The sequence below is a fragment of the Archocentrus centrarchus genome, chromosome 12 (assembly GCF_007364275.1).
Source record: "Archocentrus centrarchus isolate MPI-CPG fArcCen1 chromosome 12, fArcCen1, whole genome shotgun sequence".
NCBI lineage: Eukaryota > Metazoa > Chordata > Actinopteri > Cichliformes > Cichlidae > Archocentrus > Archocentrus centrarchus.
In genome coordinates this window covers 15,221,270-15,245,009 of record NC_044357.1, presented here as the reverse complement: position 1 = coordinate 15,245,009, position 23,740 = coordinate 15,221,270, and the positions used below count along the sequence as shown (strand labels likewise).

The window sequence follows — 23,740 nt, the reverse complement described above, 5'->3', positions numbered from 1 at the left end:
GAGGTTATGCTTCACTGACCATGTAACAGACGTTAGATTGGCAATAGCGATACGGTGTGATGAGTGGCGTCCTTACAGTCCTTAATTAGGGCAAAATTCCAATGGAGACAACGTCACAGGGTAGGCGGAGCCAGGGAGGATGCCAAACCTTTTATGTACTTATGTTTTAATAAATTCACGCCTCAGAAAATAAATTAAATAAATAATTCGATGCATAATGCGAAAGTAAGGAAGTAAAAAATTATGGGTCAGATCCCACATAACCATGGGAATCGTCTAGATTATACCGTGTTATCAAGAAGAAAACAATGTATCCAAGAAGAATGGAGGAAATGCAGCCTAATGACTCCTTTATTTTCCTGAAATGAGGTCTGCAGTATCTCTAGTTAGCCAAAAGATGTCGCAACTGTCTCCTCTTCATTTTAGCCCCTTTCCGTGCATCACCTGTAATTTACGCATTTCTTTGTTTATATAGGCACTTGACCACATGATATTTCCACTCATTAGCTGCGCGTAATCTTCTCACTTTCTTCAGCAGTCTTGTTCGTCTTGTTAGTCTTATTGTTTGTTCATAGCGGTTCCCTCTGGTGACAGATACGGATGCGGTGAGCTGGCGCTTTGGGTGCACCTCGGGAGGCAGGGCATTTTGAATTTGGCCTAGCCTGAACTAGGCACAAGTGCGCCTCACTGTTTTGCATAATGACAAACTATATAGCCTGTCAGGTAAATACATTTGCATTTATCATTTAGTCTTTAGTTTTGCTGAAGGGAGGATGTAGTTTAGATCAACAACTATAATCTCATTAGCCTGCTTATGAAATTAGGAGATAAGACCAAAATATTTCCTTCCTCTTTTCCTCTGAGTCATATCTTCACCCTGCCCTTAAATCAAACAGGACTTTAGACCCACTGTATAGTTTGTTGGCTTGGATTAAAATATGTAAATTCACTCAAGTACACCTGCTTGTTGTACTTTGCATTTTCTTTCTATTTTAACTCTACTATTCTTACTGTTTATTTGAACAGTTGAGTATAATTGGCCTAATCAACAAATACTTATAATAGGTCAAGACATATTTTAGGGATATTTTATAAAATTAAATATAAAATCGCTGGAATGTTCTCCATTTTTACCAGCTGATTATGATCCAGCGGCCTAATATATCTGAAATGGTCTATACTGCATAACGAGTACTTTAATTTTGATATTTTGCCTATCGAGTTGCTTATAGGGGTTTTTACTTGAAAGTACTTGTACATTTTAATAGGCCTATTGCTACTTCCATCAAAGAAAAGCGCTTAGTAGCTACTTATAAATGGAATAATAATATTTGAGAAATCCTTTCAGCGAGGTCGGGCTGTTGCGCAAAGTCAGCTTGTCATAATCCCGCTTCTTTTATTTTTGTGGAAGCCTATCGGTACTTTGAGGAGGAGTTCATGAGAGAAGTACTGTGGGATTCACTGCAATATGGGCGTTGTTTTCCCGACTCCTCTGAAAGGTGTGGCGACTTTTTACGCATATGTTAAATTCTTCCTCAGACTTCAATCTTCTCCTTGCACTTAGGTAAGACTAAGAAGAACACGTTTCTAACGTTGATCAGCTTCATATATGTGTTTATTGCTGGGTTTTTTTGTTTTGTTTTTTAAGGCTTTGCAACTCCGGAAGTTTGCCCTTTAGATTATAGTCCTCGTCGACATTCAGATCTTGCGCTTAATTTTCTGTAGTTCTTTTTGCGCACGTCTCTGCTCGTCTTTAGTTATTCTGGATTATCGTAGCCTATAATCTACAGATTTGTTGATGCCTAAAGCAGACGCCCAAAAAGTGCTGCCCTGATTAGGTGGAAAGGCGATAAGCATGAGTCAGCTCTGAATGAACTACATTACTGTACAGTTAAAGTGCTAATAGCGCCTTCTCTTTTTTTCTCCATAGAGTAAAACGTCTCTCGTAAACCACAACGATGTCTGTTTGGGTGAGTAGTTCTAGATAGATTTGTTTGTAGCCATCTAGGCTCAAAATATGAGGACACGAAGGTGGTCATTGTGTCTGTGTTTTGTAGGATGACTTGGACCTGCTCTTGGACAACCCCTCCTCCTCACTGACTGTGCCAGTAAGTAGAACCTGTTCTTCCTTTATAGAGTGCAGGCTCTGTTCTTAGTGATATAACTGTTGCTTGAAAAGCAGTGGAGTATTATTATTAAAGCAAATGATGTAGGGGTTACCTGTTTTTCATTGTTTGTCATTGTCTTTTTCATTGTTATCCACGTGCCATCTGCATCTATCAGTCCAGTGCAAGAGGAACTGTGAAGGACAAGGGAAATTTCAAAGTGGAGGAAGATGTGTCTGCCCTAAGGAAGGCCATAGAGGGCGTGGGTAAGCTAAGGGATTACCAAGTTCAATATATATCTCTAGATCAGGGGTGGGCAATTCCAGGCCTCGAGGGCCGGTGTCCTGCAGGTTTTAGATGTGTCCCTGATCAACACACATGAATCAAATGGCTGAATTACCTCCTCAGTATGCAGTCAAGTTCTCCAGAGTCCTGCTAATGACTTCTATATTTGACTCAGGTGTGTTGAAGCAGAGACACATCTAAAACCTGCAGGACACCGGCCCTCGAGGCCTGGAGTTGCCCACCCCTGCTCTAGATACTCTACTATATCAAACAAACATGTAAAGCACTTCACCATGTGCCTCTTTATTGAGGTATAAAGCAAGAGGAACTCATATAGCGCTTTTCTAGACACCCAAAGATGCTTTACAATTTCATGCACTATTCATTCACACCTCAATTATACCTGGTGGTGGTAAGCTACTAATGTAGCCACAGCTGCCCTGGGGCAGTCTGACAGAGGCGTGGCTGCCAATTTGCGCCTACTTTGAATGTTATCCAGTTCAGTACACCATCACCATACAATAGAACAGGGGTCGGGAACTCCAGGCCTCGAGAGCTGGTGTCCTGCAGGTTTTAGATATGTCCCTGATCCAGCACACCTGACTCAAATGACTGAATTACCTCCTCAGTCTGCAGTCAAGTTCTCCAGAGTCCTGCTAATGACTTCTATATGTGATTCAGGTGTGCTGGATCAGGGACATATCTAAAACCTGCAGGACACCAGCTCTTGAGGCCTGGAGCTCCCTACCCCTGCAATAGAAGCTTTATAATAGACATCAAGTAAAATTATATTTTTTTGGACAATATTAAACAAAAAAAACATAGAAGCTTCATCAAAGTAGAATTTATGATGAACAGGATTGGACGCATTACAAGTTTGTTTGGTGTTGATTTCTTTAAAGGTACAAACGAAAAGACTCTGATCGAGGTGTTGACCCAAAGAAGCAACGCTCAGCGTCAGCTCATCGCCAAGGCTTATGAGAAAGCCACAGGACGGGTATATAAATAGACTTGTCTGTTTCAATTTTGAAGAATTTTCTTTCTTTGACATAGAGACAAGCATGGACCAAAGTGAGTTTCTTGTTATTGGAGCAAAAAGGGATTTTCTTTTTTCTTTTGTCCTCCCAATTAGACATTGATAGCTGACCTGAAGGGCGACACTCATGGAGACTTTGAAGACCTGTTAGTAGCCTTGGTCACTCCTCCTGCTCTCTATGACTGTCGTGAAATCATCAAAGCTATGAAGGTAAGACTCTGTTAAATTAAAAAATTGCTATATTGCTGAAAAAAAATTGTGCTAATAGGCGACTTATTCAGTGATTCAAGAAAATTATTTATAAATTTGACAGAACAAAGATCAGTTCTGCTATATAATTTGTTCTCTACATATTTGTTTGGAGTCATTATATTTTGCTATATTTATGGTTTGGACTGTAAACAACTGTTTATGATATCTTGTGTTTACACAACAGACAGTGGGGGAAATAATTATTTGGTCCCCTGCTGAATTTGTAAGTTTGCTCACTTAGAAATAAATTAAGTCTCTCATTTTTATGGTAGTTTCATTTTAATGAAGAGAGAATTTCAACCAAAAATCCAGAAAAAATACACATTACATAAAAGTTATAAATTGATTTGCATGTCATTGAGTGAAATAAATATTTGAGCCCCAACAATCCAGCCAGAATTCTGGCTCCCATAGATTGGCTGTGTCCCCATGTGGTACACAGATTACAATCAATCTGTTAATCAAATACAGATACTCCTGATCTCAAATTGTTATGTGTATAAAGCACACCTGTCCACAGAATCAGTTTCTTCCATACCAACCTCTCCACCACCATGGACAAGACAAAAGAGCTTTCAAAGGATGTCAGGGACAAGACTGTAAACCTGCACAAGGCTGGAATGGGCTACAAGACAATCAGCAAGAAGCTTGGTGAGAAGGTGACAACTGCTGGTGTGATTATTCAGAAAGAATGACCATAAGTCACCCTTGGTCTGGAGCTCCATGTCTCTCCTCATGGGGTGAGGATGATCATGAGAAAGGTGGTGGATCAGCCCAAAACTACATGCTTGTTAATGATCTGAAGGTAGTCACCAATAACACCACTGGTAACACACTATATTGTAATGGAATGAAATCTTTCAGTGACTCCAAGGTCCCTCTGCTCAAGAAGGCCATCTGAAGTTTGCCAGTAAACATTTAAATGATTCAGAGAAGGCTTAGGTCTGATGAAACCAAAATCAAGCTCTTTGGCATCAACTTGACCTGCTGTATTTGGAGGCAGAGAAATGCTTAATATGGCCCAAAGAACACCATCCCCACAGTCAAGCATGGAGGTGGAGACATTATGCTTTGAAGCTGTTTTTCTGCTAAGGCTACAGGATGACCTCACTGCACTGAGGGAGCCAGTAGTTGGGGCCATGTACCGTAAAATCTTCCCTCAGCCAGAAAACTGAAGATGGCTCATCGATGGGTCTTTCAGACAATGACCCAAAACATACCACCAATGCAAGAAAGGAGTGGCTAAAGAAGAAACACATTAAGGCCATGGAGTCTCCAGATCTCAGTCCCATAGAAAATCTATGGGGGGAGCTGAAGCTCTGAGTTGCAAAGTGGCAGCCGAGAAACCTAAAGGATTTGGAGAGTTTCTGTAAAGAGGAGTGGGCCAAAATCCCTCCTGAGATATGTGCAAACCTGATGACCAACTACAAGAAACATCTTACCACTGTGCTTACAAACAAGGGTTTTTCAACCAAGTGATAAGTAAGTCATGTTTTGCTCGGGGATGAAATACGTATTTGACTCAGTGACATGCAAATGAATTTATAACTTTTATGGAATGTGTTTTTTGTTTTTTGTTTGTTTTGCTGGATTTTTGGTTGATATTCTGTCTCTGTTCAAATGAACTTAGCATAAAAAAATAGACTGTTCATTTCTTTGGACATGAGCAGGGGATCAAATAATCACTGTATGTGAACACTGGAATGTTAAGTGCCTAATGTTGAGACTTACATTATACATTATATAACACTGTGCATACAGGGCGCCGGGACCACAGAAAGTACACTGACAGAAATATTTGCTTCGAGATCCAACAGGCAGATCAAAGAAATGGCTGAAGCATACTTGGCAGGTAGGAAATTTCAACATAAAGTATTTCTAATATCTCTGAGACTGAAGCAGAGGTAACTATTTGGCAGCTGTTCATAATGTAATGTGTCTGCATTAGTGTGAAAGTTTGTGCATTGTGCTGTCTCATTTGAGAAACGGGAAGGTCGATGAGTCAAGGTCTGCAGTCGGAGGTATCTGGGGATTATAGAAGTGCACTGCTCATCTTGGCTGAGGTATGGCACATCAAATAAAAAGCAGATGACAACAGTCCCAACAAATGAGAATCAGTCCCACATTAAAATTCACTGCAGTCAGCAGGTGTGTAGAGAGCATTTCTGTCTTGGAAATATTGCATTCAAGCACCTTGATTTCTTCATATCCAAGTATTCTTTGTAACAAAAAGCCTCAGAGGAAAAATTGCTGCAAATTTCTGATCTGCAACAGAAATTTAAAGAATGTAGTCTTGCTAAATAAATTACTCCTTTGTTAATCATTTGAAGGGCTGGATCTTTAGCGAGGTCTTGATTATTGAGTTAGTGTTAATCTAGAATATTGAATTGTGAGGTTATTATAGCCTATTTCCAAAAGGTTAACTACTTAAATGACAAATTACATTTTTTTTTTTCTTTGACTCACAAACCCATCCTCCCTCACAGGGGAAGAGAGATGAAAACACCAACGTGGATACAGCCAAAGCAAAAGCTGATGCTCAGGTATGCTTTCTACGTTTGGATCATTTGTGTTTAACCCTTTGCCTTTTGAGCAGATTTAACTCATGTTACTACTTTTGGTTTTCATTGGCAAAGCACAGTAGCGAAACCCTGAGGCTACACTGGAGGATGCAGTACAAACATTTCAACGTATAGCAGCTTTTTCTTTCACATTTTTAGCTTCATTCACAGTTTGGTGGCATCACTCCCATAATTGGCTGATAGAAGTTCAAATTCTCTCACGTTGGATTCACATGATCTGGCCACAAACTGCCATGTCCTCTGAATGACATGGTGCAATTACTTTGAACTTTAATTTTTTTTTAGTTCAGTCCAACAAAGGTTATTCATACTTATTCTCAATCTATGCAGGCCTTGTATGCTGCAGGAGAGAAGAAGTGGGGAACTGATGAGGCAAAGTTTATTGACATCCTGTGCCACAGAAGTATTCCTCAGCTTCGGCAAAGTGGGTTGACCTCTGACCTATCATTTACTCTGTAGATAAATGGCACCTGAGAAATAGTACTGAGAGTGATGATTTGAGCTAAATACTAATGACAATGGAAGTATGTTGATACAAAGTATGCATCTACTATTTATCACTAAACAGAAAGCTGAGGCTGATGGAAGTGTCATTTGATTTGTAGGTTTTTAGTCAAATACGAAAGATTGTGACCTTATGGTAACAATAAATGAGATCTTATTATTTCACTGACATCTAACATTATAGGCAGGTGTTGTCTGCACTATTGGAGTCTATCTGATTGATTTCAAGACACTAAAAGACAAAGATGCAATCTTTTGATGGTGTAACAGGCAGCTCATCTTCTGCAGCCTATTAAAGGGAATTTATTATGCTGCTTCTATTTTCTGCCATTTACTGCTCTAATTGCTTGGTCCAATTTTTAAAAATCAATTTATTTTGGCAGCTCTGACTGAGTACAAGAATATTAGCAAGAAGACTCTGGAGGAGAGCATTAAGAGCGAGATATCAGGGAACCTGGAGACACTGCTTGTGACCATTGGTGAGAAAAATGTCACTGGTTCATTTTTATTATAGTTCTCATTATGTGAGTATTTAAGTTAATCTTGGACTTGTTTAATATTACAATTTATTAACTGTTTTTTATTTTAGTCAAGTGTGTGATGAATGTCCCAGCATACTTTGCTGAGCAGCTTTACGAGAGCATGAAGGTAAGTTGTGCAACTGGTCAGTTTTTGTATTTGTATCATGAGGGTAGTTTAAACCTCTATGTCCACAAGAAACTGCTGCCCAACAAAATTCACATAGCGTATGGTTGCACCATGTCCCTTTCAGTCACAGCAGACTGTATTGGACACCAGTGATGTGGAAAGGAATGCTGAGCCACATTTGTTAGTGATCTGACCAGCATGGACAACATGACTGAAATGTGTCAACACTCTGGAGAACAAAACATGGGTTAGCTAGGGACAGCAGCATTGCAGTATCTAACGAAAACTAGCTTCTTGATTGTTGCACGTGTTCAAGGCCTGCAAGCAAAATCTGGCCCTTTACAGATTTCAGTCTGGCTGGTTTATTACTTCTCCGTGAATGTTGGCAAATCTGGTCATTACTATGTGCATAGCATCGCCTGCCTGTGCACAAGCCAAACACAAGTGCACATTTGACACAGTCCAAGGTTCACAAATACCTGATGAAAAATCTTTTTTTTTTTTTTTTTTTAAAGATTAAATTTACCATTACCATTGAGAAGTTATGTTCAGGCCCGTGTAAAATATATCCAAGAACAAATCTGAACTTTCATCACTCTGTACTAACATCATAATTTATGTGAATGCAATATCCCATACTGTGAGAGGTTTTACACATTCAGGGTTGACTTTTTGTTGATTGGTTGGGACCTTTAGCTGACCCCTGGCTTAAAGGATGAATTCCCTTGTTTTTCATTTTTTTTTTCCTTCCATCCAGGGTGCAGGGACCACTGAGTCCATTCTGACCAGGATACTAGTCAGTCGCTCAGAGATCGATCTGGCGGACATCAAAGTGGCGTTCAAGAAGCTGTATGGCTGTTCTCTCTACAGCCGGCTAGAGGTCAGCATAAACACAGATTAAATATATAATGGCCACTACACTCTACATGTCAACATATTCAGAGCTTTAACCATTTTGTTGTTTTTTATAAAAAAACAAAACAAAAACAAATTTACAGCTCATGTCAATCACCTAGTTTCCTTCTTTTCTCTCTCCATGCTTGTGCAGTCTGAAGTATCGGGTGATTATGGAAAAACCCTCAAGTCTCTGTGCGGCCAAGGGGAATAACTCCTCCCAGCTTCTGTACTGGGAGCGTCACACCATTAAGCTTCACACCACAGCAGATGAATATGACCTGTATCTAACACGACCAGCTGCAAACATCAAGAACAGCTTCATATTGATACATTTAGTTGAACTTTAACAATGTTTAGAACTATTTAGGGGGGAAAGTATTGAATGTATCTAATTTTCATGAAAAATCTTAAAGACATTACAGCTGAGACTGGATGATTTATACACAAATGAAGAATTAGGAAAGGGCAATTATTCATGGACCCATAATAGTTAAATGTCTGTGACTGATTTATCATGTAACTTCACAGTTCTTTTATTATATAAAGAACTGTCTTAACTTCTGCATTTAATAAAATGAAATACTGTATTCATCTATTTGATGCAAGATGAAAAAAGATTTATTAAAAAAAAAATTTTATTTCACAGTTTTGTTTATGTTGCTGTATCCAACACCTACACAGGTCATCAGGACTTTGTCGCCCCCTTTCCGTTCATCTTCTAAAGGCTTCTGGATCTCAATCTTGAACATGAGCTGGAAGAAATCTCTAATGTGTCGGAGGAATTCGATCCTGTACAGACAGCAAAAAAGTGGGGCGGACAAAGAAGAGGGTTTCATGTCGGTAAAAGTCATTGGTCCTTTTATTTCGCATGCATACCAGACTCTTAAAGGTAAAACATCCCAAGTCTTGACAGAAAAGAGAAAATGGATGTACGAACTATCACAAACATTACCTGAATAAGAGGAAGAGTGTATTGTGATGGCACTGCCAATCTTCAGTTATCATAGTACTGTACTTGAGAGGTACACAGCACCGGTACCATGATAACTGAAAATGGACAGTTCATAGTTCCTCCTCGTTCAAGACGACACATCTGGAACAAGGTTAGCGCTCAGCCGCTTTAGTATTTTGGCTTTTTTTTTCTTCCTTTTTTAACATTTGGTTGTTTGCAAGGAAAGAATGTAAACATATCAATGCATACTGCTTGAATCAATAATGTAAATCAAGTTTCAAAGACACAATGGACACATTCAAAATGCAAGACATCCAAATCACCTCTTGTATTAAAATATTTTACAGTATTTGTTTTAAAAAAAGGGGGGGGGGGGGGGGGTGGGGGGGGGGGGGCTCCTTTAATTGAGAACTCCAAAAATTTAGTTTAGCAAATATTTAGGCTGGCTTAGGTGCCACCCCCAAAGTCCTGTTATGAGCCTAGGAAGAAAAAAAAAAACAAAACATCCCCATAAACCTGTGTGAAAAATTTCTCAAGCGAATCTGATGAGTCTCATCTGATCACCCTCATCTTTGTTACTCAAAGCAATCAACTTAAAGCCAATTTGCATTTTCACTACACTTTGTATTCAGCTGCAAGAGTTTGGTTTTGCTTTTTTTCTATAACTATCAGTAAACAAAAACCAAAAACAATGAAGTTTATGTTTAACCAGCTGTAGAGAGTATTATTAATCACCTCTTATTTGGCACTTTGGAATACCGTCAGCTGCCAAAAGAGGACTAGTAGAAGAATAGCTCGACGCAGGCTAGGGTGAGCTACTCATTTATCATCTGTACATTAACTTCTGAATGGGCCTTACGTGTACGGGGAGAGGGGTCCCAGGAGAACCTTTGACACGTCCTGCTGGCCAAGGGTCATCAAGAGCAGCGCCAGGCTCTGATTGGATGAATCCACACAGCCACCCTAAAAGAGAGGGAGAGGAGGGGTCGGGTGTCAGCAACTAAAAACAACACTGAAATGCGTCAGGGAGGTGGAGATGTTTAGAAAGAAATAAACTTCTTGACAGTGGAATTAAAGAGCAGAAGTTGTGCAGTTTTTGGTTTTATTAGCTTTTCATTTAAAAAAAAAAAAAATGGAATCAAGCAGATGTCACTGTCCTGAAGCAGTTCTGCAAGGCATCACAAGTGTTTTTCTTCTTCTTGCTCACATAACTTTTAATCATCTCAGCTTCAGCTGAATTTTTTTTTGTTTTGTTTTTAGTATCACCGCCCTCCAAATTTCTCATTTCTTTTTCCCAAAGGCATGGTCAATTCTGCTCTTTGCCTAACACTCCCAACTTCATCTAAAATTATGTTAAACATTCAGACAGATGATTCACTCTCGGTATCCAAACCACACATGCCATTGCCATTAGTCGCAAAGGGCTCTGAGTGATTTCCCAATGTGTGAAGTGTACAACTGGACACACCCAAGAATATTTTATAGACTGAATTTTAAAATGGGAGTCCACTGATAAGTTTTGGTATTTTCCTTTGACGTTTGATAAGCAGCATTAAGCTGGTATGCATCCATTCTAACAAAGTACTTGTGTGGGGCCCAGTCATGCCATATTATGGCATCATGACAGCCTGTCAGCAGAATTTTGATTCAATCACATAATTCTATCACTGAAACCATGGTGATGTTGTTTTTATTATTTATAAGACTCTCGATTTAGTTAGCTGCATTCCTGCCGGTGGATGAGACTTGATAACCCCTCGTGTCATGATGCAAAAATTTTAGTGGGAAAAAAATGCAACTTCTGGCAACTTTTTTTTTTTTTTTAAGTAGGTAGAGTTCAGAAAATTAATATTTCAGTACAATAATGATAGAAAGTGATGTTAAAAATTGTGGGTACGATGAGTGAAGGGGTCAAACTCTGTAAACTTTACTATCTATGACAAAAAAAAAAAAATACACGTCCACCACAACTGCACCTCAAGATATTTCCATGATTTGCTATTTTACTGTAAGTATTCCAGTGAAGGTGACTATAACAGTGACAAGTTGATAAAAGAAAAGACAATTTATTCTAGTTCACACTCACTTGGAGCTCAAAATTTTCCAGTTGTATCCACTCTCAACGGCAGTCAGCATTTGGAAAAATGTTTTGCACCTTACCCTTCTCGTAGCTGCTCCGAACTAAACAAGGAAAAAGCTCAAACTGCTCCTCAACTATCATTTTATGATGCTACACACTAAGAAATATGACACAGCAAGACCATTTCAACCACCAGTTTCAGGCCCAGAGATTATCCCGAGGGGCCATTAGGCGACCACAAGGCCTAATGGAAAAGTCCCTTAATTCCTCTGAATGAAAGTCTCTCTCTTTCCCAACAGTCAAAATGCAGACATACTCAACCTCCAAGCATTCACAGACTTATTTAACCCAAATCTGTAAAACTTTACATCACATAATTGATTTAAAAATATTAGAAATTATAGATAACACACATATCTATTTTTTCCACATGTTGCCCAATAACTGAGGTTTACAGTGTTTCCTAAGCACTCTTATTTGGGGAAAAATATATATACAAATAGAAAAGAAAGGCATGGTGCTTGCTGCAAAGTATTATAAAAGCATATTTAAAATAATAAATTCCATGCCAAAAACTAAAAATTTAAAGAGTGCACCACTTACATTAGCTCCAGTGTTGATGTTGCTTCTAAAAACAAAATGTCCATGGAGTAGCTGGTTCGCAACTGGAAGACTATACTGATTAACCATAAAGCAAACAAAGTCATACAGGTCACCTGCGCCCTTTAGTGTCAATCAGGCAAATTTTGCTTTCCTCAGAGTTGAAAAATAAAATATTCCAGCACAAAAAAACCAAACAAACCCCCCCCAAAAACACACATCCATTTAACTCTCCTGTTGCTTCTCAGCTCCAGCAATCACTCTATCTTCCTGCTACCGTTTGGTATTACACCCAGCAGTTATTCAAATGATTTCAAACTCGATTGGTGAATCTACCTGTTCTTCCAGGAGTAGCTAAAGCTTTTAAAAAAAGAAAAGCAATTTACATAGATGGATCTGTTAATCCACCACCCTCCAAGGAAGCTAAAGAGAGATGTTAGTCTAGACTCTGTTGCCTGGAATTAAGAGGATGCAGCCAACAATATTCCCCTTTCAGAGTTAATCAGCACGACCCTGATCAGCTAACTTGATTCACATGGCTCCTATGAGAGGCAGAACCGTGTGCAGGGAAACATGATTCACAACATCTCATTGTTCATATTCTGATGAAATGGCTTCTTTTTCCTGACTACGCAACATGATGGTTTACATGTAACAGCCAAGCCAGTTTTTCTTACTACAAATCACAGTACACAGGTACAAACATATGGCTAGATAAATAAATAAAAACAATGTCACATTGTAGTTATTTTTCTGTGGACACACAAACATCAGAAATCAAGAATTTCTAATCGATTAAATCTGTTTGAACACACACTATTCAGCTGAGACATTATCTCATCAGCAGAAACACTTATGTATTCAAGGAATTAAACATTTATGGGATTTATGGGAACAGATCCTGACATCTGACCTGAACTGTAAGTAGTTTTGAAATAAGCTGTGCCATAAATAAATTTGCAAATATACAAATTACAATCACAAATCCTTATTATGAAATATCATTTTTATACACTGCTGCTTACAGCTGCTCCCTGATTCACTGTGGTTGTTTGTGTTGGCAGATTTTTTACACCGGATGACCTTCCTGATGCAATCCCCATGGAATTTGTCTCCTCCCAGGATCAAACTAGGGAGCTTTTGCTTGTTAGGCGTTATGTGTAAACCACTACACTACAGGGGCCACAAATATGATTTAATGGCTTTATTGGAGCACATATTGCATAGTTTTTCCCTTATAAATGCAGATTTGAATTTAAAATGACATTTTTTTTATATTATACTGTATTAACATTACACTTTCTACTTATTCATATAGGTAATTACTTGATAATAAGACCAAACTCAACTGTACATTGAATTCACACAGTTAATCTTTTTGACATTATCTTGGTCTTCAGTCTAGTTTAACCTAAAAATTTAATTTGTTTTCATGGTATCTCAGACATTATATTTTGCCCCCAGTTCACACAGGCTGACTGCAAGGCTACAAAAATGTCTTTAATATAAAGCATGGATTCTAATAAAAAGGAGAAAATGTGATCAGACTCCCTAAGATCTAAATAGAAATAACTGTCCTTTAGCTGCTTTCTACATTGCCATTCAACCCACAAACAGTTTCTTTCATTTGAACTGCAGACAAGGTCTATTACCAGGGAATGCGAGTAAACAAGTGGACTGTCATTTGTGTGCTGACAGTGCATGTCAGGTATTCCCCAAGAATCCAGCCCCCCCCCCCCCAAGCAACAGGCTGCAAACGGCCTCTCCAGCACTGTCGAACGTGTCAGACCAGTTCGATCTCATATTAACATCATGTCATGAGAGATTTCCCAGCACAGTAACCAACTAACAAAAAGTTGAATTATGAATGAGCTCAACTTTATTAGTACAAAATAAAATATCAAAGACAAAATAAGATCGGGCTACATGTCGAAGAGCATCGATCTATCCCAACTAAGGGCATTTTCCAGGAACAGCTGAGCAAAGTCTCCACACATAATGCTCCCATTCCACTGTGTATTACAGTTGGAGGTGGTGAAGGGTTTCCTGCACTACAATTTTTAGTCTGAGTGGAGTTTTTACACTGCCTGGTGGGGTATTTGATGCAAAAATGTGCACAATTTAATCACTTTGATGTCACAACTACATTTCTTCTGTATCATTTCATCTGAGTGTTTCACTGTTGTTCAAGTTCACAGATGGAGCAAAAGGAAGCCCACACGATTTTTTTTTTTTTTTTTTTTTTTAAATATACAGCCAAGTCCTTTTGGCAATGTATCTGTAAACTATTATCCGACTTGATGCAGAGGGGCATGGGCAGAAATCAGCTTTGCCTGCTTGTGATATGCAAATAAAACAGGACAGGCTTGTTATTTTGAATGTCAGTTTGGATCAGTCAGGTGATGAAAAGGCCTTCAGTTGCCTCTCTTATTTAGCTTTTTTTCAGACATGCAACATTGTCAGATTTGTCAGTCTGTTATACTGACACTATTCTGTCATTTTCCCATTTATGTATATTCAGCTTCAGTTTTACACAAACAAGCCCACAACATTGATGCAACAAGATGCACTACTTGTGCAATATCATCAACTGTGTGGGCGTTCTGACTTCACAGTTCCTGAAGTCAAAGACTGACCACGACAGATGATCAGAGATGTATTAAACAGTAGCTTACATGTCTGGACTTTGTGGCTTTATTATTCTCATGTATCTTTTTTTACTTTCATGTTTTTTTTAGGGCATTCTCCAAAACAAGCATGCCTCTTGGCAAGCTGAATAAATCACAAAGATGCAAGAGACAGAGAGGTATTATAAATTTGTGCATGCCTATATGTTAATATGGCAGCGTGCATTCAAACTTGTGCTGGGTGGCTTCGAGTTAGCAGTTTTGTGTTTGTACTCTGCACATATTTATTAGCACAGCTGAGTTTAAAAATTTAAAGCATCTTTACAACAGCCTAGTCAAACTGATTATCATGCTGACTGAGGAATTACACTGCAAATTATATAAACACAAACACATTAAAGTGCATGTTCAAGTTAGACTCCAAAAAAAAAAGGAAAAAAAAAGAAAAAGCTCACATGTATGTGCATGTGCATACTTACGCGATAGATCTCCTCCAAAAGCAGTTTGGCGCAATTTCTGCCAAGGTCTTCAGGCAGTATGGGGTCTCCCTGCCCCTGTGGTGTGGATGACATCTCTGCACTGAGGAAGGAGCCACTGAGTGTCTCCGCTACCAGTGTCAGTCCAAAACCTGGAGATCTGGGATTGACCAAGTATAACGATTTAGCGTGTTTCCAAAAATAAGGGCTAAGAGTTTTAAACGCACAGTTATGACCTGTTAAGATTTGTTAAGATTTTAGGGGCTTTTCTTGGATACCCACTTGCCAGAGTTGGCTCCTTTCATGTGGTCAGTATAGATATAGATATCTGGAAGAAACTTGTTGAGGATGCTTCTGGCCGACTCCACAATCCTGTTGGCCATCTGAGGTGAAACGCGCGCTGAATATCTGTGTTTGAAATGTCAAGGCCCTGCCATTCAATAGTGTACACTTTTGTTCCCACTGAAAAACACACCACTAATATTTAAAAAAATCAGTGAATACATGTCTTTAGCTTCAAATGAAAGCAGCACAAAAAAAAATTAAAAACAAATAATCAAGAAACAACTCCATCCATCCTCTTCTGCTTATCCTGTTCAGGGTCATTGGGGGGCTGCAGCCTATCCCAGCTGTCATGGGGCAAAAGGCAGGGTACACCCTACACAGGTCGCCAGCCTGTCGCAGGGCTAAAATAAATAAACAACTCACTAGCATATATTAACATGTAAAAACCTCCTGCAACTGAAATTACCTGTCACATCTTCATCATCATCTTCATTTATAGGTAGATACTAGAGCTACAAGTTGAACAACTGATTCATCAGTCGACTCAATGACAGGCACAGGAATCTATTCTGACATTCTGGAATGCTTGCAGACTAATAATACATCACACAAGCTTCTCCAATCAGAGGGAATTAATCTTTTTATTATTATAAGGCAAATTACTAATTAATCAATAATGAAATTGGTTTGTTTTCCTTCCCCTGTAGCAACATAAATACCACCAGGACTAAACTGTGAAGAGGCTTTTCAGTATTTACATAATTTTCATTTTGCTACAGGCGAAATAAAGCTAAGCTCAAGCCTGAAAAGGATACGCCACTCCTCTGATCCTCTTGATCTTGCCGGGCTCAGTCAGTTGGACTGGCCTGATGGTTCTGCGGACAGGACATGTAAAAACTACCTCTCCACCCCCACCGGGTGCCATTCCTCTCTTCAATACCTGAGGGGGTGACACAAGGGACAGATTAAGACATAAGAAGACATAATTGCTTCCTTATCCACCCCTGGATTTGAATGCATCCTAAAAACAATACAGAGAATAATGAGGTCCTCACCTTGAGGTCAAAGCCTTCTCCATCAATCCCAAAATTCTTCATCACTGGGAGGGCTGCGGACTTCAGTAGATCGACCTGCAAGAAACAGACTTTGAATCCTGAAACACATTTCTGTGCCTGCAGAGACTTGAAAACTACCTCGCAAAAGCCCGAGAAAAAACCCATTCCTCATCACAGCAACAAACAGACGCTGTTCAGTTTCCATGACAACACCTCTATCCAGTGTCTTCAATTCATATTTTGCAAACGCTTCCTTTTGTACGATTTGTTGACAATATCTAATTTGAAACAATGGAACCTAAAGCAACAGGATAAGAAAGACAATACCATGACTGGCTTGCTATAACAACATGTGCGAAGGATGTGGCAAAAATGGGCATCACAAGAGGGAAACCATACAGTAACTGCATTTTACAAAACTATCAAGTCAATATATGAGTGCTTGAATCATTACAAACACATGAAGTTGATAATGTCAACTTCTGACAATCTGTAAATACAAACTACACATACACCAACTCTAACATGAAACACTGTTCATTTTAACTGGCATTTAAAAGGCATATCATAATCTGTGCACTAGAGGGCAGTGTCCATATATATATATACAGGAGGTGCACTTAACCACAAAACACGCAGTTTATTTCTTTGCAGATGCACGACTCAGCTCCACCCAGTGCAATCATGACGTGGATGAGTTACAACTAAATCAGCAGGGAAAATAAAGAACAGATAGAAGGTAAACATATTTATGAGCTTACTGTTGGGTCAGTGGGGTCATTGGTAACTCCCCTCAGAGTGGCCTTCAGAGGGGTCTTCATGAAAGGACCTAGCATGAGAAGGGCCTCCAGATAGTATCCAATCGAACGCTGTGGGTTACAGTCATGTTCTACAGTGCCTCCATACAACAAGCCGGGCTGGTAGACTAAAACAGTACCTAGTAATAAAGACAGGCATGTAAAGACAGTGAGTGGCTACTGGCAATATTTTCTTCACATCACAACAGTTTACAGTCTTTTGAGACCAAATACAAAAGAAGTATCTGCAATTAAGTATTAATTTAGTTAGTGCAGTCAGCAGCTCCTCCCCTCGATATATCAGCAGGACATTGGTATCTGATGATATCAGCCTCGTTGATAACCATTATCTGATGATACATTATTTTTCCACTAAATATGAAAAGAGTGAGTGAAGAAGAGTGAGAAGACTGCAAAAAAGTCAGTGTTTTTCATGTTAATGATTTCAGGAAGATTTCTTCATTTTGCTGACACAATTAGTGCAATAAATAACTGGCAATAGCAATTTTATTTATAAAGCACATTACATTACACGCTAGGTCAGTGTGCTTAACATAAAAATCTATGCAGAACTACAATGCCTTAAGGCAGTCATTCCCAAAGTCAGGAGTGCTGCAGCCCACCCAATCTTACATCTTCACGCTAATCAAAATACAAGAGAAAGTCATGTATTTCCTTGAAAATTTTATTCAAAAAAACCAAACAACACAGGCTGTTGGATATAAATTGCTAATGCTACCCAGTTATATATAAAGTGCTAATGCCAACATGTGGCCCACCTGCCACTGGGACACAAACTTCAATACAAGAGAAATAAACTTAGATCAGAGTAATGAGTAATATCACAAACTAACCACCTCCTATTACCAGTTTTAATTTACACTTTATATAAATAAATACATTTATATAAATATGTAACTCTACATACTTGAATAATTTCAAACTGAATTTCTGTTATTACTGCACCCCACCTGCAGTACCTTTGCGGCACACCAGAGGGGCCAAACCCACACTTTGGGAACCACTGCACTAAGGCAATAAAAGCAACAATAAAAATTTGAAAACAAATAAACTAAAGATAAACACACACACACACACACACACACACACACACACACACACACACAAACAGTTATTAAGTGGAAGCCTAAGAGAATAAAAAGGTTTTGAGTCTGTTTTTTAATGTAGACACGATTGAAACTGACCTTGGGTCAGCAGGCATAAAAATAAAATAAAATACACAAGTACTTTAACACACTTCCAATACAGAAAATGCAATCTGACGTGCTTCACAGGGAGTTTATAGCCAATGTTAATATCAACCGGTGTCTCTAGTTGGGCTTTTATGTCAGCAATACACATTAAAATACACAATAAATATTAAATCACGTAAAACATACTGTAGGTATAAAATAACAATAAAATATTTACCTGGGAACATACAGAACTATGCATAAGAATTTACATTAGTTAAAATAAATAATATCTATAATATAATTAAAGGGCTTTTGGTCTTTGACATTTAGTGTGAAAGATATTGTGTTGTATAGATGACATACCTTTAAGAAGACTACTGATTGTTCAAATTTTAATTGTGAATAAAAGCATATTTTAAGCCAAACTGAAACCAATGTTTAAAACTTTAAACCCACAGACCCGCAATATCACAACTGCAGCATCTCTAGTATTTAAAGCTTTAATGTAGGTATCATTAATACCGTTGAATTCTGGGCTTAAACAGGAATAAATGACAGAAAATCATGTGAGAAGATGGTGGATACTACAGCAGAACCTAAAAATCTTAATTTTCATTATATGTCAAAGTTGTCCCCGAGCTGGTGAAATCTCAACACGGTTCCCGTGCGACAGTAAGCAGTTATTACTACGCAACAAAAAATCACACCCTCACTGTAACACTCACCTGTTTGGTTAATCTCTATTCTGGAGCCATTGGTCACTTTGTCCAGCAGTCTGATAAAACTGGCCTCAAAATCTGATGAAGACACAATATTTAGAGAATACAAGTAAAGTCACCAAGTAATTTGTGATGCTTTCTTTTTTAAATTTTACAGTCCCAGCAGTCCTCCTACAGCGTGAACTTTATTCTCTTAAACCAAATAACAAATATGATTAAGAACTGCTTCGACGCCTCCTGACAGGCATATCAAAGGCACAACTTTTTACAGCAAAGTACGACCACATTCGTGTCACTATCGTACTGCTGCCCCATCATTATCGCTTCTCTGACGCCCAGCGATTAAACACACTCCCAACTGCGTAACAGCTAGCCAGTTAGCCACGGAGCTAACTTCGACGCCACATGCGGAGCGAAGCTACAGCTCACCTCTGAGTCCCGGCTCGTCGTCTTTAGACCGAATGCTTTTTATCTTTACGCGCTTCCCACTGAGCGTGGACAGAACAAGACGCTGTCTGAGGAAATTGCAGCCTTCGTAGGAGAGTCCGTGGCTTGCCATGTTATTGTTGTTTGTGCTTGGCGTCAGTGAAATCCACGTGTGTTTGTCCAGGAAGACGTTAGTGGGAGGAGAGCTTACGTGAAGACAGGAGGGTCAAAACAGCGGTTCGTACGGCCGTTACCAGATGTGCAAAACAGAAGCAGGCCTGATTAATCAAATACAGATTACGTGCTCGGTTATACGATAAACAATTTTACCACACTATTAAAAGAGCGTTTTATTTTTTTAAACAATACATATAATTTGGTTTGTTGGCTTCGAATTATAGGGTAACGTTTAAATTAATGTAGAGGGTGTACTTGGACATGTTCAGCAACTCAGCCTTTTACCTGTATTTGATTAATCCCTAAGCTATAAGAATGTAGCCCTGAAGGTTTTCTGTGTAGGTTCTCAATCATCCAGGTCATGGTAGTTTCTGAAAGCTCCAGACGACCAGACCTGGATGGCCGAGACTCTACAAAGACATACTGCCTTGCACTTTGGAGGATCACTGGTGGAGGAGTAGAAAGGGGAATCAAGAAAAATACTAGCAGAGTATAGGAACTAGTGTTGGTAAATTTATTGACTGGGGTTAAGCTGAGTTAGTAGTGTGATCTGTTTCACTTGAAATTAGAATATAGACTAAGAATTAAATATTTATGTAATAGCTACATTAACAAAAACAACCAAGCTGAACAAAGGCTAAACAACAGCATGTCCATAAAATCAGCCACATAACAAACACCAAATATTAAAGTACTTGTTTATTGAAATATTTAACTTTTATTTGCTTACATCATTGACTGGACTGAAGTCATTAACCGGGTTCAGATGAATCACCTGACTCAGCCTGGTTCTGCCTGAGGTTTCTTCCTGTTAAAAGGGAGTTTTTCCTTCCCACTGTTGCCAGGTTCTTGCTCATAGGGGGTCGTTTTGATTGTTGGGTTTTGTCTGTATTATTGTAGGGTCTTTACCTTACAATAACAAGCACCTTGAGGTGACTATTATTGTGATTTGGCGCTATATAAATAAAACTGAACTGAATAGAAGTGGCATTTCTATGTGTTTTTATTTGTAATTTATTTGCTTATATTGGTAAATAGAGTGCAGTCAACAGGATTTATGAAGGCCTTCTTTATAAAATGAAGAAATGTCCCATTTTACAATTATCTTTATGAGGCTGTGCTATTGTACCTACATTACAAACAATCCAGTCCTTTTTGGCCACTTAAAATATCTTTATAGAACTATATTGTCATATTTGTTGCGATTTCTGCAGCCCTTTTCGGCAGATTTCTCTTTAAAAAGACATTTTTAATGTCAGTGGCAGATGTGACCAGGATTTTTTTTTTTTAAATGTATAAATGTCTTTTTGCCAGAAAGAGATTGCATCTTCTACAATTTGACAGAAATATTTCTTGCTCAAAAGTACTTGATATCATTAATAGGAGATATGTTTCACATATGTTTCACAGATTATAGGTCAAAAAGTCACTTACAACAGTTTAAATACAGGCAATCATATTCTGGCAAATACTGGAAATCACTTTTTAGCACACCAGTGAAGGGGCTGATGTTTGTTATTATTTTAGTGTTGTAATGTTTTTTTAAAATAAAATTCTGGTCAAATTGGGCTTCATTGTCTGTTTACAATACATTTAAGAACAGTGAATTGAAATACTGAAAGCAAACCTGACTTGTTGGAAATGTCAGGTAGCTGTTTTGCCCATATTCCCTGATGATGATTTCACATAACTAAGCAGTGTGTTGTACTGTTATTAAATGTATGTCCCTAACCTCCTCTTATAATGAGTTAGCTGTCAAGTACTTTATTTGCCTTATTTATATCTGATCATTTGCTACTGTCTCATAGTTGAATACAATATGTTTGTGTGTGATGGTCAGTAGAAAGAGGGAGAGACAGAGGACAGACAGATTTTAAAAGAGCAGGAAAAACCAGGTGCGTAAATGGGCAGCTCTTGGAGCTGATGCACCTAATGCGCTGTGTTGGGTTTGCAAAATAAAGGGAGGGTTTGTGTTCAGGTTGCTTCTTGTCCAAGCTTAGTGACCCTCAGTCTGATTATCTAATGTCTGTACTGAACAATGCTACTTTAATTGCTTGATTATTTGATGGACCGGCTCTGTGTGGTTAAGAGACTGAGACAATGCTCTGCATGTTTCTCCTCTATCTGCTTTGCTACAAATTGTTTGGTCACTTGTGTATTTTGGAAAATTCTGAATATTGTGACTGAGTCGATGACATATCCAACCGGGTCTGTTCCACTCGGACACGCAGGCTCCCTTTTCCCCGATCTCATAGTGGAGAACATTTGATCAATGGTGTTCAGGGCCCCAGTTTGCCAGATCCATGTTGCTTCTTAATCTTATTCTCTGAACCTCACTGTTTACATATTCTGTGAATTTTTTTTTTTTTAATTTAAAAGTCACTTCTACTATATTTGTCAGGATGCTCTGGTTCCTCAACACCTGATGCAGACCTTGTTAATCTGGGCAACGTCCAAGCCAGTATGGACAGTATGTATCGCTCACTCACCTTCCAAAGTAGGCTTGAGTAGCATGGGGGTCTAGTCTGGGGATCCTTACTAGATACACACCCTAGTTGAGATCTGAACCTCTGACCTCTTGTTCCAAGAATGGTAATGTTGCCACTACACTATATGTGGAGAACAACACAAGAGGCTAACTTCAAGCCAATTGCACCAGCCACCATCAAATAATTCACCAAGGAGATGCTCTGTTCTGTGTAGGCCTGAATCCCCTCATCCAGACCATTAACAAGACTGGCTACAGATACAGATGGTAACAAAGAGAGGGAAGGTAGTCAGAACTGAGGGGACTGCACTACCAGAAGGCAACATTGTTGACACTGAAGACAGCTGTGCACCAGATACCTGAATCACACACAGGTCAGTCAGGAATCTTTCTTTAATTACTTTTCATATGAAATTGCCACTTGAAAGCAGCTAGAAAATGTCCAGTTTTTAGCGCCTGAAGGACAGCTAAAATTGTATGTTTTGCATACCAGTAATATAAAGAAAAACATTTCCTTTTTTTATTTTCAGCAGGCCTGAGTATACCACAGTGGCCTTCTAACAGACAACCAAAAAAAGATCATAAAATGGCTACAAGTTTTTCAAACTTCACTGAGCCAGAAGAAAATTTTGGCTTGTTTAAAAAGCACTAAGGACAGGGCCTATATACTTCAGGACATGTTGAACCAGCCTCTCTTCTGTTCTTTGTCTGCAGTGACATTCTGCAAACCCACCTCCCTTTGCCTGAGAGACTTCCAGTGTTGCCTCATCTCTTTCAGGAGCATCACATCCTCTTCCTCGAGCCTTCTAACAGCCATTTGCTTATCAAAGACCTTCGTTTTAGACAGAATGCTAAATGTACCTTAAATAAAAAGAACACAGGATGCTTTTACTTGCTATTAAATGGTCTTCACTGATAGAATACTTAAGTACAACAAAACTAATGTAAAGCACACCATCAAAGGGCAGTTAACATAGGAAGCCATCTGTCAGTGAACTCCAGCCTGACTCTGTCTGCTGCTTCTACCATGGCATCATCTTCGTAGACAATTTTGTTTTTTCCTCGCTAATTCATCACCAAGATATCTTTTGCTGTTTTCTGGTGTCTTAAGAAAAAATATACACACAACTGTACCCTTTTTCTTGTGAAGGCACCGGGCTTGCTGCTTGAAACACGGTGCTCTTGATCTGGAAGTCCAGCAGGAAGCCCTGACCTCCTGATCCTTTACAAAACAAATGGATACTGTTAATGATGTGTTTAGGTAAACAGATTAAACACAAACTTTATTAATATATGAAATGCATTTAATTAAATATTACCATCAGTGAAATTTAACTCTGTTGCTTCAGTTATTGAACTTAAGTAAAAAATTAAGGTGCATTCCTATTTCATATAACTTTTTATCTTCTACTCATCTCGGCTTAATCTCAGAGACAAATGTCTTTTAAAGTAAATATATTTGGAAGTATTATATATGAAGTAGACAAATACTGGCAGCATTACATTTGTCTGAAAGCTAAAGGTACTTACAGGTAAAATGAAACTTCTCAAAA

The 23,740-nt window shown here is 38.7% G+C and overlaps 2 protein-coding genes across 2 annotated transcripts; one reads left to right on the top strand and one right to left on the bottom strand.

The window, feature by feature from the left end:
* The first annotated feature begins 1,431 nt into the window (after positions 1–1,431).
* On the top strand, positions 1,432–8,952 carry anxa3b (annexin A3b). Its single transcript, XM_030742073.1, has 14 exons — positions 1,432–1,564; positions 1,931–1,970; positions 2,058–2,108; positions 2,284–2,371; positions 3,293–3,387; positions 3,523–3,636; positions 5,440–5,530; positions 5,662–5,741; positions 6,165–6,221; positions 6,591–6,684; positions 7,148–7,243; positions 7,354–7,412; positions 8,170–8,292; positions 8,461–8,952. The coding sequence occupies exons 2-14, from the start codon at positions 1,959–1,961 to the stop codon at positions 8,518–8,520; spliced, it is 1,020 nt and encodes a 339-aa protein (XP_030597933.1). The 5' UTR covers positions 1,432–1,564; positions 1,931–1,958; the 3' UTR covers positions 8,521–8,952.
* rcl1 (RNA terminal phosphate cyclase-like 1) lies at positions 8,905–19,739 on the bottom strand. Its single transcript, XM_030742071.1, has 9 exons — positions 19,526–19,739; positions 19,103–19,174; positions 17,146–17,321; positions 16,385–16,459; positions 16,145–16,269; positions 15,327–15,452; positions 15,048–15,204; positions 10,121–10,224; positions 8,905–9,098 (listed from the first exon to the last, which is right to left on the bottom strand). The coding sequence occupies exons 1-9, from the start codon at positions 19,653–19,655 to the stop codon at positions 8,945–8,947; spliced, it is 1,119 nt and encodes a 372-aa protein (XP_030597931.1). The 5' UTR covers positions 19,656–19,739; the 3' UTR covers positions 8,905–8,944.
* Between the last annotated feature and the right edge of the window lie 4,001 nt (positions 19,740–23,740).